The 16042-nt window shown below is 30.1% G+C and overlaps 2 protein-coding genes across 2 annotated transcripts; one reads left to right on the top strand and one right to left on the bottom strand.

The window, feature by feature from the left end:
- Positions 1–583: 583 nt before the first annotated feature.
- On the top strand, positions 584–1159 carry LOC126668639 (uncharacterized). Its single transcript, XM_050361827.1, has one exon. It carries the CDS (start codon positions 584–586, stop codon positions 1157–1159), a length of 576 nt encoding a protein of 191 aa, XP_050217784.1.
- Positions 1160–6294: 5135 nt separating this feature from the next.
- On the bottom strand, positions 6295–8522 carry LOC126670263 (cytochrome P450 81Q32-like). The gene is made up of 2 exons (XM_050363957.2): positions 7544–8522; positions 6295–7011 (listed from the first exon to the last, which is right to left on the bottom strand). Exons 1-2 carry the CDS (start codon positions 8456–8458, stop codon positions 6391–6393), a joined length of 1536 nt encoding a protein of 511 aa, XP_050219914.1. The 5' UTR covers positions 8459–8522; the 3' UTR covers positions 6295–6390.
- Between the last annotated feature and the right edge of the window lie 7520 nt (positions 8523–16042).

Raw genomic sequence — 16042 nt, 5'->3', positions numbered from 1 at the left:
TTAGAGTGTAGAATTGAAGAACTTCCAGTCACCTATCTAGGCCTTCCTCTTTCAGACATAGTTATAGGTATAAAAGCTTGGGACTCGGTGGTGGCTAACTTCTCCTCTCAACTTTCATCATGGAGAGGTAGTCTCTTATCTACTGCGAGTAGGCTTATTTTAATCAAGTCTGTTCTTTGTAGTTTGCCGGTTCAATACTCTTCATTTTTCACATATGTGAAAAGGTATTTTTCAGGTTTGTCTTAAGAACAAAGCTTCCTATAATTGTTTTGTCAGCTCGATTTCGATGACTATGGATGATGGAACTCAGATTCGGTTCTTGTTAGACCGTTGGCTGCATGAGCCACTGTTTTCTGTTTTTCCAGGGCTGTTCCGAATTTTTAAAAATAAACATGCTTTCGTTGTTGCTATCTTTGATAATCAGCTCAATTTATTCAGTAATTTTTCTTTGTTAAGGAGGCTGCATAAAAGGTAACAAGAGTAGTTTGCTCAGTTGCAAATTTTGCTTCCTTATTTTGACGATTTGCAGACAGTAATAAACGGGTTTTCTTAGCTTAATTCAAGAGAGTCTACAGTGGCATCGATGGCAAATATTTTTTCGACAACTACTATTTCTTCTCAGGTTAGAATTTCGTGCTTGGCTTCATCTATTCGGAAGGAAGCGCTACCTCCCCGTATCCAACTTTTTGTTTGGTTGTTGGCTCGCAATCGCATTTCTTCTAACGTGACTTTTGTGAGAAGAGGTATTTTTGCTACTGACCTTATTTTGTGCTCCTGTTGTGATAGTGAGGAATCGACAATTTATATTGTTCTCCATTGTAAGTTGGCTTGGAGTTTTTGGAATCTGATTTTGGACAGCAGCAACGTTACTTGGGTGGCCTTGTTTTCTCTTGAGAATTTTTTCTTGCAATGGATTGGTTTAACTTCGGGTAGACATCACTCTATTTGGATGCTTATTTGGTTTTTTGGCATTTGGTATCTATGGAAAGTGAGAAATAATCGAATTTTTAAGGAAGAATCAGCGAACATTCAGATTTTGGTTTTCTTAACTGTTTGCAAGGCAGTGGAATATCATCGAACTAGGAATCAGAGTTTCCCTTATTCCGTAAATGATGTTTATCGTTCTATTGATTTTTGCTATAGTAATTTTTATAGTTGATTTTGTCAGACTCTTTTGCCATTCACTGTTTTATGGGTGTTCCAATACACTTATCATTTGTCCAAAAAAAAATACAAAAGAGCAAAAAATAAATATGCTATTATTATTGAAATTTATTAGGAAAAAATTACTGGACAGATAAAGTTAAAAATTCTGTACAAGAAATATATAATAATAAAAAAATAAAAAAGACGTATCATAAATATTTAGTATTTTAAAGCAATTTATTATTTCGATTATTAGATTAGGATTTTATTATAAGTTCAAAAATTTAAAATTTTTAGTTTTAATTTAAGGAATTGAATTATTAATATTATTTAAAAAAAAATATAAATTAAATTATATATGAATTTGATCCGCGCAAATACTCGGTATTACGACTAGTTATAGAATTAATCGATCAGCCGCCCACCTTGCCGCCGCCTTGGTCTCCCTCATCACCAAAACCTTTACATTTGTCTGGTTTCTCACAACCTCGTCCGTAGTTGTTTCCTTTGCCCTCCTTGCACGCCGCGGGGTTTCTTGGGCTGCATCCATGCTCAGTATTTGATCCCATAGCTCCATTACCAATACCTGCGGCATTTGCATCTTCTTTCAATACACACATGCAAACTAGCATGTACAAACAGATTACTACTGTCACCTTCGTTGAGATAGCCATTATTATTTGTTTAGGTTATTGTTAAATATGATAATATAGCATTTAGTTCAATCGTTCTCAATTTATATGTCGACTATTACTATAAATAAGATAGAATTCATTTAACCTACATTTTATCTCAGCTTCACAATTTAACAGAAAAATAACAAGAAATATTTGTTTGGATACTAAATTATTTGTGGAAAGCTACGTTTGTCCTCTTATTATTTGTGTGGTAAAAAAGGATAGAAGACATAGCTTGACTATCTAAAAATGGATATTGAACTCTCTTGACGGTAGATCACTAGGCTTTTTTTTTTAAAATTACTTAAAGGTCACTAATGAAACTTTTCTAATAAAATGGTTACTAAACTATATCTTTTGTCATAAAAATATTTCTGTTATTATAAAAAAGAACACTAAACTTTTCGTGAATTAAGAAAAAGTCATTGATTATATCTTTTCTTAAAAAAAGGTCATTGAACTCTATCCCTTTTTGTAATTTTGGCTTACTGCATAAGAAAATATTGCGTTTTAACGTGAAAACGGTACGTTTTATATGGGTAAATCCTTTTGTAACAAAAAGTATAGTTCAGTGATCATTTTATAAAAAAAATGTGTTCAGTGACCTTTTTATAATTTGAGAAACGTCTAGTGATCTATAGAGTTTAATATCCATCTAAAAATAGATCGAGTAATGGGAGAACATTATCATCATATGTCAGAAGTTGGACCCCAACTCTCCTCGAACCGTGATTTGCCTGATTTAAAATATGTATAATATTAATTATTAATCCTCGTTAATTCATGCTAACAACAAACAAAAAAAATAGGTTTAGCTCAGTTAAAAAAAGGACTCCAATAGAGCAACACATGTTGGATGAAACTTTAATTATAATTTTATGGCAAAATTCATTTTGAAGTCTATATATTTTTTTATTTACTTGATCATTTAGAAAAAATATTTTTACTTCGTCTCTTTAAAATCGAATTTCACAATTATTGATCCCATCATACAAGGAATTATGGCGGCTTGTTTGGTTTTTTTGTTGTTGGGAGTTTTGAAAAAATAGGAATAACATAGTGTTTAATGCGATTTCCATTTTCCCAGAGTATCTAGTTTACTCGTCCATTTGATAGAGCAGTTAGGTTTTATGCTTCTTTTCACCCTCAATTCCTATTTTTTTAAAAATAATGTGTTTAGATGTATTGATTGTTTTGTAAAGACTATTTGATTGTTCAGTTTTTTTCCCTCCGTTACTTGTGGTTGTGTCTAATAATAATATCATTTATTTAAAAAAATTGCCTAAAATGCTGTTAAATACAAAAATACAAAGACTAACTAGAGAAATAAAATAAACCAGGGATAAATTAAACAAAAAGGAAAAAGTACAGGCACCTGAGATTGAATTTTGCCTAATTTTTTCAATTTTAATGGTATGTGAATATATTTTAAAATTTAGAAAGTAAAAAACTATAAATTTAATATAATGTTATATTTTGTGGCGAACCAGAAATTATATTGAGATGGTCGGAATTTTATTCGACATGATAACATCGTCATTGTATTTTATTTTTTATGTAAAATGATATTATTGTTTAGCTTTTAAATTTTTGAAAATATTAATAACACCAATTCGCTTAAGACCTCACTTGATTCGTAAATATATACTTTTCGGGAAGTGTATTTCTCGGGAAGTTAATTGTTGAGGAAGTTAGTAGAAAAGAAATTGATAATTGTTTTACATGGTTTAACTTTTCGGAAAGTTGTATTTTAATTTTAATTAATTAAAATTTAAAGACGATATTATCTTTAATAACTAATTAGGGTAATTAAATATAGGGATATAGTTGTATTTTCTATCAAGTTAACTAGGGAAGTTCTACTTATTTAATCCCTAGTTAAAGGGAAGTCAAATTGCTAACTTTTCAGGAAGTAACACGTATAAGTTGAACCAAATAAGAAAATCTTGCTATTTTTCGGAAAGTTAAACTTTCCTTACTCGCTTATCCTAACTAAGCGAGGCCTGAAAGTTGATAGTTTATTAATTTGATTGGATTGAAAATTGCTAAAATCATAAAATAAGTTTTCCATTCAATTATGGGTAATTGATTCTAGAGGTAACTGTACTTTTCAAGAATTGCAAAATAGTGACCGAACTTCAAAACGTAACAAAATGGTCACTAAACTTTTAAATATGTAATTTTGGAAGGTTTTTAAGTGTTTTACGGTCAAATTATACATATGTAATAATCAAATTTTAATTATTTATGACAAATAATACCTTATATTTCATATATACACACAATCAACAAAAAATCGGCTCAAAATATTTTTCTTCAGTGATCAAAAATCCTTTTATCTTAACATAACCAAATAGTATAATAACTAAAATGTTACGTTTTGAAGTTCGGTCATCATTTTGCAATTTTTAAAAAGTACAGTGACCTCCAAAATCAATTACCCATTCAATTATCTTATGCTTATTATACATACATATCAATAGTGACCGCCTTATTATTTAACTGTTTATCCCATACTATAATTGTAACAATGTCATATTTACAACAAATGAGTATTTACAACAAAAAAAAACTTTTAATTATAATTTATTTTTTTATCATTAATTTTTTTACTTAGCTAACGCAAAATTAATTTGTTCTATAAATAATATGGCACAATAGTTATGTTGTAATTTTCCCTATTGTTTCATGTTTGCTTTATATGATGGATTGCAAATTGAAAAATAAACATAGATTTTTGAATGCGTAATTATTTTTTCAATCCAAACTTTTATGTCTTTATTGATCACAATTAATTTTTTAAAATTTTATAATTATGTTCAATTTGAAAGACTTTTTTCAGTTGTGTCCAAAATTTTGAGTCTCATTTTTTAATTTCAACTCTATATTGGCTAACTTTGTATAAATGTTATATTTTTGTAGCTTAATAGAGAATGAAGATAATGAAGATGCAATTGTCATTATAAAAAACTATAAAAATCAATATAATATGAATGATCAACATTTTAAAATATATGAGACGTGAAATTTCATTATTGTTTTAGAATTTTTATTATATTATTATTTTTATAACACTTTAGAGAATTTGTAACTTTACAAAAAAAACTAAATTAGTAAACATTATTGAGTTCCTCCATGGGAATTCGATCTCAGATACTCCGAAATATTTAGCTATAATCGATTATATACAATTATATAAATAACTGATCAGCCGCCCACCTTGCTGCCTCCCTTGCTGCCCCCGTTGCTGGTTTGGCCTCCCTCACCCTCAAATCGTCGACATTTATCTTGTTTCTCACAGCCTCGATTGTATCCGTTTGCATCGCCCTTCTTGCACGCCCCGGGATTTTGTTTGCTGCATATAGGATTATCTGATCCTACTGCTCCGTTACCAAGATATCTGGCATTTGCATCTTCTGTCAATATACACATGCAAACTAGCATGCACAAACAAATTATAGTCACCTTCTTTGAGATTTCCATTATTAATTGTTTAGCTGATTTATAAGTATTATAATAATTTAGCATTTAGTTTAATCGTTCTAAATTTATATGCCAACTTTAACTATAAATAACATAGAATTCATTTAACCTAAATTTCATCTGAACTTCAAAGTTTAATAGAGAAATAACAGGAAACTTTTATTTGAATACTGAATTATCTATGGTTATGCTAAGTTAGTTGTCTCACTATTTGTGTGGTGGAAATAGATAGAAGTCATAGCTCCACTATATAAAAATAGTTTTGTTGTAATGGGAGAACATTACTATAGCTATATGTTATAGGTGAAACATTAATTATAATTTTATCAATTTTAATAGAATGTGAATATTTTAAAATTTAGAAAATAGAAAACTATAAATTTTATATAATTTTATATTTAGTGGCGGAACCAGAAATTATAGAGGTTGGAATTTTATTTGGCATGATAACAAACCAATTAATTTTTTTTCCTATGTCAAATATTGTTTAGGTTAATTTTTTTAAAAAAAATTGAAACTCATTTTAAAATAATTAACAACGCCAATTCACTTAAAAATTGATGGCTGAACATTAATTCGATTGGATCGGAAAATTATTAAAATCAAAAAATAAGTTTTTTATTCGGTTCTCTAATGCTTACTATACATTTTAATATTGATCATCTTATTGTTTTTTCATGTTTTTTAGAACCTTAAACTACACTTTAGACCGAATCTAGCTATATTGAATTAGCGTCATCCAATCATTGCATCACGACTGAACCTCTGAGTAGAACTGACTAGCTTACGTTAAGTATTTTAGCAATTACCCAACTATGGTCTTTTTATTAAATGAGCTGAATTATAAAAAAATAGAGAACAGTTATCCAACTATTGTATTTTTACAAAACGGTTAACGAATTATAGCTATTTCCCGTGAATACTCTACACAATAACAGCTTAAAATCGACACAGCACTACTAAATTGAACAAATGTTACACCTGAATCTCAAGGCAAAACAACTTTATTTCAAATATGATAACTAAATACTGGAATCTAAATACAATAAGAGTCTTAATAACTTTACAATCAAATTTATTTTCATCAGAAAGAAGATGCCAATTTCTTCATGATAGCACGAGCCTTGCACATAGCCTGTAAAGGCTCAGCTTTGGGCATGGTGAGACCAACTCTTTCAGACATATCAATTTCTTCATCACTAATCTTTTTCCAATCAAAGCAATGAATCATAGACCCCAAAGCAAACCCTAAAACACGGTTAGCAAGACCCATTCCCGGACATGACCTTCGTCCCATTCCGAAAGGCATCAACTTGTAAATCTGATCGTTGCTTCCCATAATCTGGAACCTCTCGGGTTTAAATTTAAGCGCATCGTCCCATATCTCAGGGTCTCTATGTATAGCCCATGCATTAACCATAAGCATTGTATTGGCTTCTACATGGTATCCTCCGACAGTACACGCTTGAGACGATGCGTGTGGGAGAAGAAGCGGTCCGGCTGGATATAATCTTAATGTCTCTGTTATGATATTCTGCAAATATGGTAATTTAGAGAGATCTGATTCATCAAGCAAGTTTTCTTGGCCAATCTGACTGTCCAATTCTTGTTTGGCTTTGTCAAGAACGTCTGGGTGATTTATAAGACAAGACATTGCCCATTCTAATGTAACGGCTGTTGTCTCTGTACCAGCAAATATTATGTCCTGTGTTGTAAGAAAATGAGTTTGTCTTAAAAAAAATTATGACAATTTTACACGTCAATTTTAAAATTTGTGATAAATATACTTAATCCTCATTTTAAACATGTTCTTGAGATTTTTTTTTTATAGTTAATGATTTAATTTTGATTTCATGAATGATTATTTTATACAATTGATAATTTATTTCAATTTAAAAAGGATTTTGTGGCTCTAAACGACGATTATGTGTTTGAAAATAGATTTAAATAGAAAATTTGATATACTTATTAAAAAATACAAAATATTATGGACTAGATTATCACAAAATACTTTTAAGAATATGTTTGTCGTTTTGATAAAAGATAAGGATTTAAAACACTATTTTCCCTTATAAATATGTGCAAGAAAATGTTTAGTTATTAGATTTTCCTATGTTTGTCATTATTATTGATCAACTCGACTACATGCAATGCAACTAAATAAACTATACGGGCGGCAAATTAAATTAATGAAAAGATTAATGAGCAAAGATTAAAAAAATAAAAGTATCACTAACCAGAATAAGACTTTTAATATTTTCATCTGAAAAACTTTGTGTTTCTGATTGTTGCAGAGAAAGAAGATGACTGATCATTGTGTTCCTTCTTCCAGAACTACCCTCATCATCATCTCGATGATCATCGATAAGACCTTGCAGTAACTTATCAGTTTGTTTTCCAATCCTTTCTATTCTCTTCAAAAATCCTCCGTAGTCAATCCACTGTAAAAATGGCAAGAAATCTCCCAAATATGAGGCTCCACCATATTCAAAAAGCTCAGTCACCAAATCCCTAACTTCCTTTGCTTCTGTCTCATCCTTGCCCGTCAAATTTCTTTCACCATAGTACCTCTTCCCTGTGATCATCCTCATAACTATATTCAAGTTTAGCTCCATCAGCATTTCTTTCAACTCCACCTTACCAAAACCCTCTCCTGAAGCTTGATAGAGGGTCTTAAGGAAGCTCTTTATTTCGTCTCGTCGGATTCCTATGAACGAGTTTAGGCGATGCGATGAGAATATTTCGACAGCGCTTATTCGACGAAGGTTGCGCCAATGGTCCCCGTATGGAGATGTTCCGAGAGTGGTGGAATTATACCCGACGTAGGTGTTAATCGTTAAAGCAGCGCGGTTGGCAAAAATGACGTCGTTTTTCGTGAAGCATTCTTCGACTGCGGATGGTGATGATACGATGAGCACCGGGCGAGAACCGAATCGGAGAGAAATGATGGGACCGTATTTTTTGGAGAGGCTAAGGAGGGATCGATGGAGGGGCGGCTTGACGAGGTGGAGATGACCTAGAATCGGAATAGCAGGCGGGCTTGGTGGAAGGTTTTTTATGCGTTGTGTTCTTTTTTGAGACCATGATTTCAAGAAAAGAAAGAGAATAGGAAGAGTTAAAGCCAAACAGTAGTATAGAAGTGTAAACTCCATTAATCTTGAATTGATCACTAATTGTTTTACTCAAATCTATGGAAAATCTATGTGTGTTATATACTAGTAATTTAGGACTTAGAAAAGTTTCTAAAAGTACTAATAATCAACAAAATTTTAATTTGACTAGGTGAGAGTACGTAGCCACCAAGTAAGACTATAGATTACTTGGCCTATACACAAAAGTTAAAACAAAAAATTAGCTTCTTGAAGCTTCCCTTAAAACGGTCTTAATCTAGTATTTCTTATCAAGGTAATCAAACAGGTATATACTGATATTTCATTTTACTTTTTTTAATGAAAATATGTTAAAATCACAAGGAGTCGTACGTTAATAAAAAACAATCACATACAACTAAAGTTCTTGCTCAAAGCATGAAACAAGATTAAACATTGAACAAATAAGAAATCAAGGATTCTAGAAACATCAATCATAGAATACAAAAACCGATTATGCTCAAACTTGTAAAAACAAACTGCCTTATGGATGATAGAAAGGACTAGTATCAATATCTGAATCTTCCTTCTTGAAAGTCTTCTATTTGGAGCTTTTCAAATTTTCAAAAAAAATAAAAAAAATCAACAAAATTGCAAGTATACAATATCGTGATTGAGTAATAAAGAGCAAGTAGAAGCTCGAACCCACGAAAAATGAATCTAATATCAAAACAGTTAGCTTAACTATTATTTAAGCAATTGAATATGAGATGTTTTTTTATGTTAAATTAAATTAATAAAAACAAAAAATAATACATAATAAAAACTAACAATAATAGAATATTAATTACTTTCGTATGGGTTATTGATGCCTTGCAATTCTAAATTTAATCACTCTTTGCAATGGCGGATAGATCAAACCTTTTTAGCCCCCTATTCCGCAGACAATGCCAACCTATTAATTGTAAAAATATTTTTTACGATTTCTAATTATAAATATTTATTAATATATAATTAATATAAATTAAATAAATAAATTATTATAATTTGTTGAATTTTATGAAGGATGTTTTTTGTACTAATAATAACTTTAACGTATAATTAGAATGTATTGCTAAAAACGAAGGATTATTTTAAACTTTTTTTAAATAAAAATATGTCAATTTAATGCCTCGAAAGTAGAGGTGAAACATAAAAACTCAAATTAGGGTACAATTGAATTTTTTTCCTAAGTCAGGATATAAACGCAAAAAAAATTAAAGATGAGTGGTTTTTAAGTAATTACGCCAAGGGTCATTTATTATATTCTTAAAATTTGTTTTCAAAATCAAGTAAAGTCTCAACGTTCGGAAAAACTCAAATATTATCTTCAATATTTTAAAAATGAACAACCAAACCACCAATTTTGACAAAAAAGCTTTCAACGTCTTATTTATGCGTTATTAGTCGGGGGCACGATTATTCACTTTTTAAGACGTTGGGGGGCAAATTTAAACTTTTCAGGATATTGAGAGTTTTGTTTGATTTTGGTGTCAAACTTTAAGAGTATAAATGAATACTAAAGACAGAATAATGATTAGCATTTGATCCCATAGCTCCACTACCAATACTCTCGGCATTTGCATCTTCTGTCAATATGTTCATGCAAACTAACATGCACAAACAAATTACAGCCACCTTCTTTGAGATTGCCATTATTAATTGTTTAGTTAATTTTTAAGTATGATAATATAGCATTTTAGTTTAATCATTCTCAATTTATATGTCAAGTATAACTATAAATAAGATAGAATTCATTTAACCTTAATTTAATCTGAACTTCAAAATTTAATAGCAGAATAACAGAAAAATTGTATTTGGATACTTAATTATATGTGAATATGCAATGTTTGTCTATCTTATTATTTGTATGGTAAAAATAGATAGAAGACATAGCTTGATATCAAAAAATAGATTTAGTGTAATGGGAGAACATTATATGTCAGCAGTGACGGATAGAGGTTAGGGACAAGGAGGACATTGGACCCCCCCCCCCCCCCCCTCTCAAATAGTCTCTAGAGATCCTTTCAAATTGAAGCTCAAGTAAAATACGGAAATCTACAACTTGTTTTTCTGTTTAAATTTTCGAGTGGGATCCAGGACCATCATTTTTTACTTTTTCAAACAATAAAAATTCCTTTTTCGATTTGTATCAGTATCATCTATATCTCTATAATTTAGACAAAATCACCAAAGAATATCAAACCTATACATCTTGTGTCAGATTCAGTCAAACCTTTAAAACCCACCAAATTTTAGCCAAATTGTATATGTTGTGGCCGGAATTTGTTAGCCGGACGGCAGCGGTTGGGTTTGTCGGAATTTTAACGGGTTAAAATTATAAATGGTTTTTGTTTTTTTTATTTAAAAGTTAATATAGTTTTAAACTTTTTAAATTATAAAGAAATAATCAAATCTTAAAAATAATTAAAATTTTCCGAATATATTACTAAATTTAATTTAAATAAATTGATTAGTCAGAATGAATTTTAATCAGAATAAAAATAAAATATTGAGATAATTAAAGTTTATTTTAATTGAATATAATTTTAAATTAATTTTTATAAATTGTGATAAATTTATTTATATTTAATTTAAAAAGTAATTAATTATTAAATAGATTTGATTTATTTGGATTTGGTTTATTATATGGTTTGATTTGGTTGGATTAGTAGTTTGAAATATTGCCATGTCAATTAATTTTTCTGAGTCGGAAGTGACATGGATGACACATAGGCAATAAATTCGGTTCGATTTGAAAATGGCTGAAAAGAAACACAACATATAAGGTTTGGCTAAATTTGGTGGTTTTTAAAGATTTGGCTAAATCTGACACAAGACGCATAAATTTGAAATTTTTTGGTGATTAAATCTATATTTATTTTCCTTTTTTTGTAGAAACTTACAGCATGTTTAAAACATTAAATTTTTAGTTATCTCTACACTTTAGCGGTCAAATTTCAAATCTTCAATAGGTAAGTTAATTTTTTCTTTATTTAAATTATACTGCTAATCTTAAAAATTAGTGATAAATTGTAAAATTATTATTTATTGTGCAAAAGTAAGATGAAATTTTCTGTTTTTTTATTAAAATTTATATAAGTTATAAACATTAATAAAAAAAATTCAATCAACCATTAATCATTACTCCCTTCATTTTTTTTTAGTTGTCCATTTAGCTAAAATTGTACATATTAAGAAAGTGGGGTTTTTGTCTTAAATTATGAGAGTAAATATCCAAATAACCCTACTATTTAATAAATGCTTTTATATATTGAGTCATAGAGTCATTTATTAGGGGAGGGATAAATTTGGAACATAGTTGTAATACCCCAAATGATTAAATTGTCTAATTGATCCACGTGTCTAGTGTTGAGTCGCTGGAGTGGTAATATCGGAAATTTTTTTGAGAAATTAGGATAAATATAAAATTCTAACAGGGCGGTTTTGGAAAGGATTATATGCGAGGAATTTAATAATATAGTTCAATTCTAAAGACAAGATTGGAATTGAAAAGAAAAATGTTAAGAAAGTCGCAAAATAAAGTACATGGACTAAAATGGTAATTTAGCCATATAAATTCCGAAGTGAAAATTATTTCGCCAAGCCCCGCGAAATGTTTTATAGTATATATGGTAAAAGTTTCGGGTCAATCGGAGACCTTTTAAAATTTGGACGCGGATGCGTTTTGGGCTAAATTGCAACTTTTGAGAAGTTTAAGGGCTAAAGTGTAAATTAGCTAATTAAGTCTCGAGAATAGTAATTAAAAGATTTTGGCGGAAAATAATAATATTGAGTTAGTATTATTTATATGAATATAAATAATACGTAATTAATCGAGTTAAAAGGATAATTTAACCATTTGGTTAAATTATAAAGTTTAAAAGAGAAATGGTTTAAGATAAAGAAATGAAGGATCAAAATGGCAAATTTACCAACTTATATGTTACATTTCCTTACGCATAAGGAATGGGAAAGGATCAGAAGGAGAAAAGGAAGGTTACAGAAGCTTTCGACGATCGATTACGATCCGTCGTCGTTTCGCCATTTCTCGTCCAAATCGAGCGTTCTTTATATCGATTCGTTCAGAATTCGATTCTCTATCATCTTTGAGCTTCAAATTAAGGTAACCTCGACGTTTTTGTTGCTAAAATTAGAGAATAAGGATTGTTTCTATTTTAAACGAATCGTAATCGCGTTTCTAGTGTCGTTTTGGTGAATTTGGAGTTGAGTTTGTGTTAAAATGAAATAGAAGTATGACGGAATCGAGTTTAAGTACGTCGGAATATCCGAAAACGAGTCGAGGAGCTACGCGGCCGCGTAACTATGTTACGCGGGCGCGTAACAATGTTACGCGGGCGCGTAACAAATGTTATTGTTACGCGGGCGCGTAACTATCTTACGCGGGCGCGTAACTATCTTACGCGGGGGCGTAAGTATGTTACGCGGGCGCGTAAGTATGTTACGCGGGCGCGTAACAATCTTGCGCGGGCGCGCAACTATCTTGCGCGGGCGCGCATTAAGGCTATGCGGGCGCACAACTTATTCAAAGCACCTAAAGGTTATTTTCGCCCCGCTATGACCCCGTTTTCCGACTTTAAGAGTGTCGGACATTGAAAAGGAAACATGAGCCCCAAAAACGAGAAATTTGGATGTCGAACATGACGTGTTCGATTAGGATATCGAGATATAAGAAACATATGATTAGAAATCAATTAACAAGAGATATAACAAATATCTCGACTAAGTATTAGAACACGATCAAAGTTAAAAAGACATATATAGAATAAGATCGTGTTAACCTAAGTTTAAAACTTAGGATTTTAGTATTCAGTTTACGTTTATGAATTAAACGTACGAGTAACGTGAATAGGTGAGTGACATACCGACGAGCTACCAGGCTAACGAGCTGGAATAGCTACGAGAACGACGCATGGAGCTTACGTTTACGGGATTATAATAATGCGGTCTTGGATAGCGGTCACTGTGAGTTGCACTTTACTTTCACGTATTATATATTAAAGTTATTTTCTATAGAAATATATATACTGTTTACACGCATCGCATTATATACAATTGATTGAAATGTTATATGTTTTATTAATTTTTATATACGAGAACTAGTATTCGATCCGAAGAAACTAGCTACCTATTGGGTGTCAATAGGCTGTGTGATCACCAGTATTGAGTCAGTCTAGTGTGTTTGCATTTGAGAAATGATTGGATACATATGATATGATATGAATTCGATACGAGAGTGAACTCGGCTACGGTGTAGTCTGGAAGTTCCCGTATCTAGTGGGCTGGGCCCACCAGTGAGTTGGACTCATAGCTTGAGATTTACGATTGGGTTGAATGATATATGATTACTCGAGAAATGTGTCGCATGCTAGGATATTAGTTTCGTACGGATCAAATACATGTTTATGTGTTTTATAATATTGTTTTCTTAAGATGCGATGTTATATTTTTATAATACGGTTAGTAGATGTCAACTCACTCAGTATTTCCCAAAATACTGACTCCCTCATAATGTTTTATTTCAGGTGATCAGAGTCGGATCAGACAGACCATCTCCTTTGTGTTAGAAGTCTTCTGACTTGCACAAAGTACGAGTCCTTAGAGCTGCAGTGGTCAGTAGGTGTCAAAATAAGACTTATGATTTGATTTCAAACGGTATTTAAAATGTTAACTCTGATATAAATTTTATAAATGAATTGTTTAGAAAGATGATGTTTATCCGTTTGAATTTGATACCACTTGCCGTGAGTGGAATTGGTGATGTTTGTGATCAGAAACAGGGCGGTGCTGGATATGAGATATCGCTCGGTAAGACCCTGGTTTCTAAGAATTGTTTCGCGAATGTTTTCAGAAAAGGAATACGATATTTTAATAATTGAATTATATTATTTAAAGAAGATTTCAGATAATGTATTATATATAATAATATGTTTTAATCGCGAAAAATTTACAGTGGTTTTAGGCTTGCTACGGGTTCCGGAGCTACCACTCCCGTTCTCTAGCGCCGGCCGCGGCTCAATAATTTGGGTCGTGACAATTGTAGCTAATGTTATCTTGAATTTCTAAAAAGACAACTATTGATGGAAAAACACATTTGTCTAAAGTGACAACTAAAAAAAATGGAGGGAGTATTATTTTTTATTTATTCAAAATTAGAATTACATAATTTATTGTATTTAGATTTTGCTACATAGACTAATTATTTTTATTTTTAAATGTAATTTTTTATATTACTCCTTCCATTCCATTTAAGAAGTTCCATTATCTTTGTTTTTACGTTGTATTTAAAAAGTTCTATTATAATATTTAAAAATGGGTCCCCCTCTTCAATGTTTCTGTATCCGTCACTGTATGTCAGGCTCTGATATATATATATACACGGATGCAAACTTTTATATCAAGGGGGTCCAAACTGAAAATTGAAAAATATAAAAACTAAAATTTTAAAATATATCTTAAAATTAAGAATTTAAATTAAAAATATTTTATGAATAGATATCAATAAATTTATAAAAATATATTATAATCTTGTATTTTTATAATATTATATTATAATCAATTTTGATATGCCATCAAATTATAAGATGCACTAGATTTACGCCGTATCTATCCTAAAAACGTGGTTGACAAGAATTTTTTAACAAATAAGCTCTAAAACCTTTGAATCTCATACCGTATAGATAACTCATTATATTAGGTTGTAAACATATATCAAAAGATAGATTTTCTTAATCGAACTTAAATTAACTTTTTTTATATAATATTGGAGCAACATGTTGAACTTAATATTTTTTTATGAAAAAGCGACATACAACTAAGAAAAACTCATACGAATATTATTTCAATTATAAAACTAAATATTACAATTATTATTATTTTTTAGATATTTTATCATTTGCTATTTTGATTTAACATAATCTGATTTGTTGGCATATAAAATGTTGAAATGAAAAGTAATATTTTTACTTTAAAAAATTTGTAGGTTAATTTTATTTCGAATAAAAGATTGTAGATGATAAAATTTGTATTTATTTATATTTCAATCAATATATTTTTAATTAAGGTAATCTTTTATTATGTAAACCTACTATAATGCTAAAATTATAGAATATTTATTTTCAATTGAAACAAACTTATTGTATTTATTGATATTAAGTACTATAACAAAAATTTATGCAGTGTTATTTTATTCTCTATGGTATTACAATCCATTTTCATTGCTTGGTCCTTTCTTCTAGTTAATTAATAGGGTTATTTCTCAGATTATAGCGTATAGGGAGTGTATTTCTCTTTTTGTGCCACAATTTTGTGTATTTTCCATTTAGTGTCTTTTCTCTAACTGCACGCTAATTTGCATGATGCTCTCCAAATGGATTGGAGAGCAGCTCTTAATTACTTATTAACACTCATGATTACTTATTAACAATATTTAATGCTGCTCTCCAATCCATTTGGAGAGCAGCTTGTATTAAAAAAAATTGGAGAACCAATCATTAGCATTTAATGATCATGTTTTAATTTTTATAAATTCTAACTCCTAAAATGTAATCTCTTAAAAAATTAATTTTAAAAATATAATCTTTAATT

This window comes from Mercurialis annua, linkage group LG2, assembly GCF_937616625.2.
Source record: "Mercurialis annua linkage group LG2, ddMerAnnu1.2, whole genome shotgun sequence".
Taxonomy (NCBI): domain Eukaryota; kingdom Viridiplantae; phylum Streptophyta; class Magnoliopsida; order Malpighiales; family Euphorbiaceae; genus Mercurialis; species Mercurialis annua.
The sequence above is the reverse complement of the archived record's forward strand: the minus strand, read 5'-3'. Positions and strand labels throughout refer to the sequence as shown.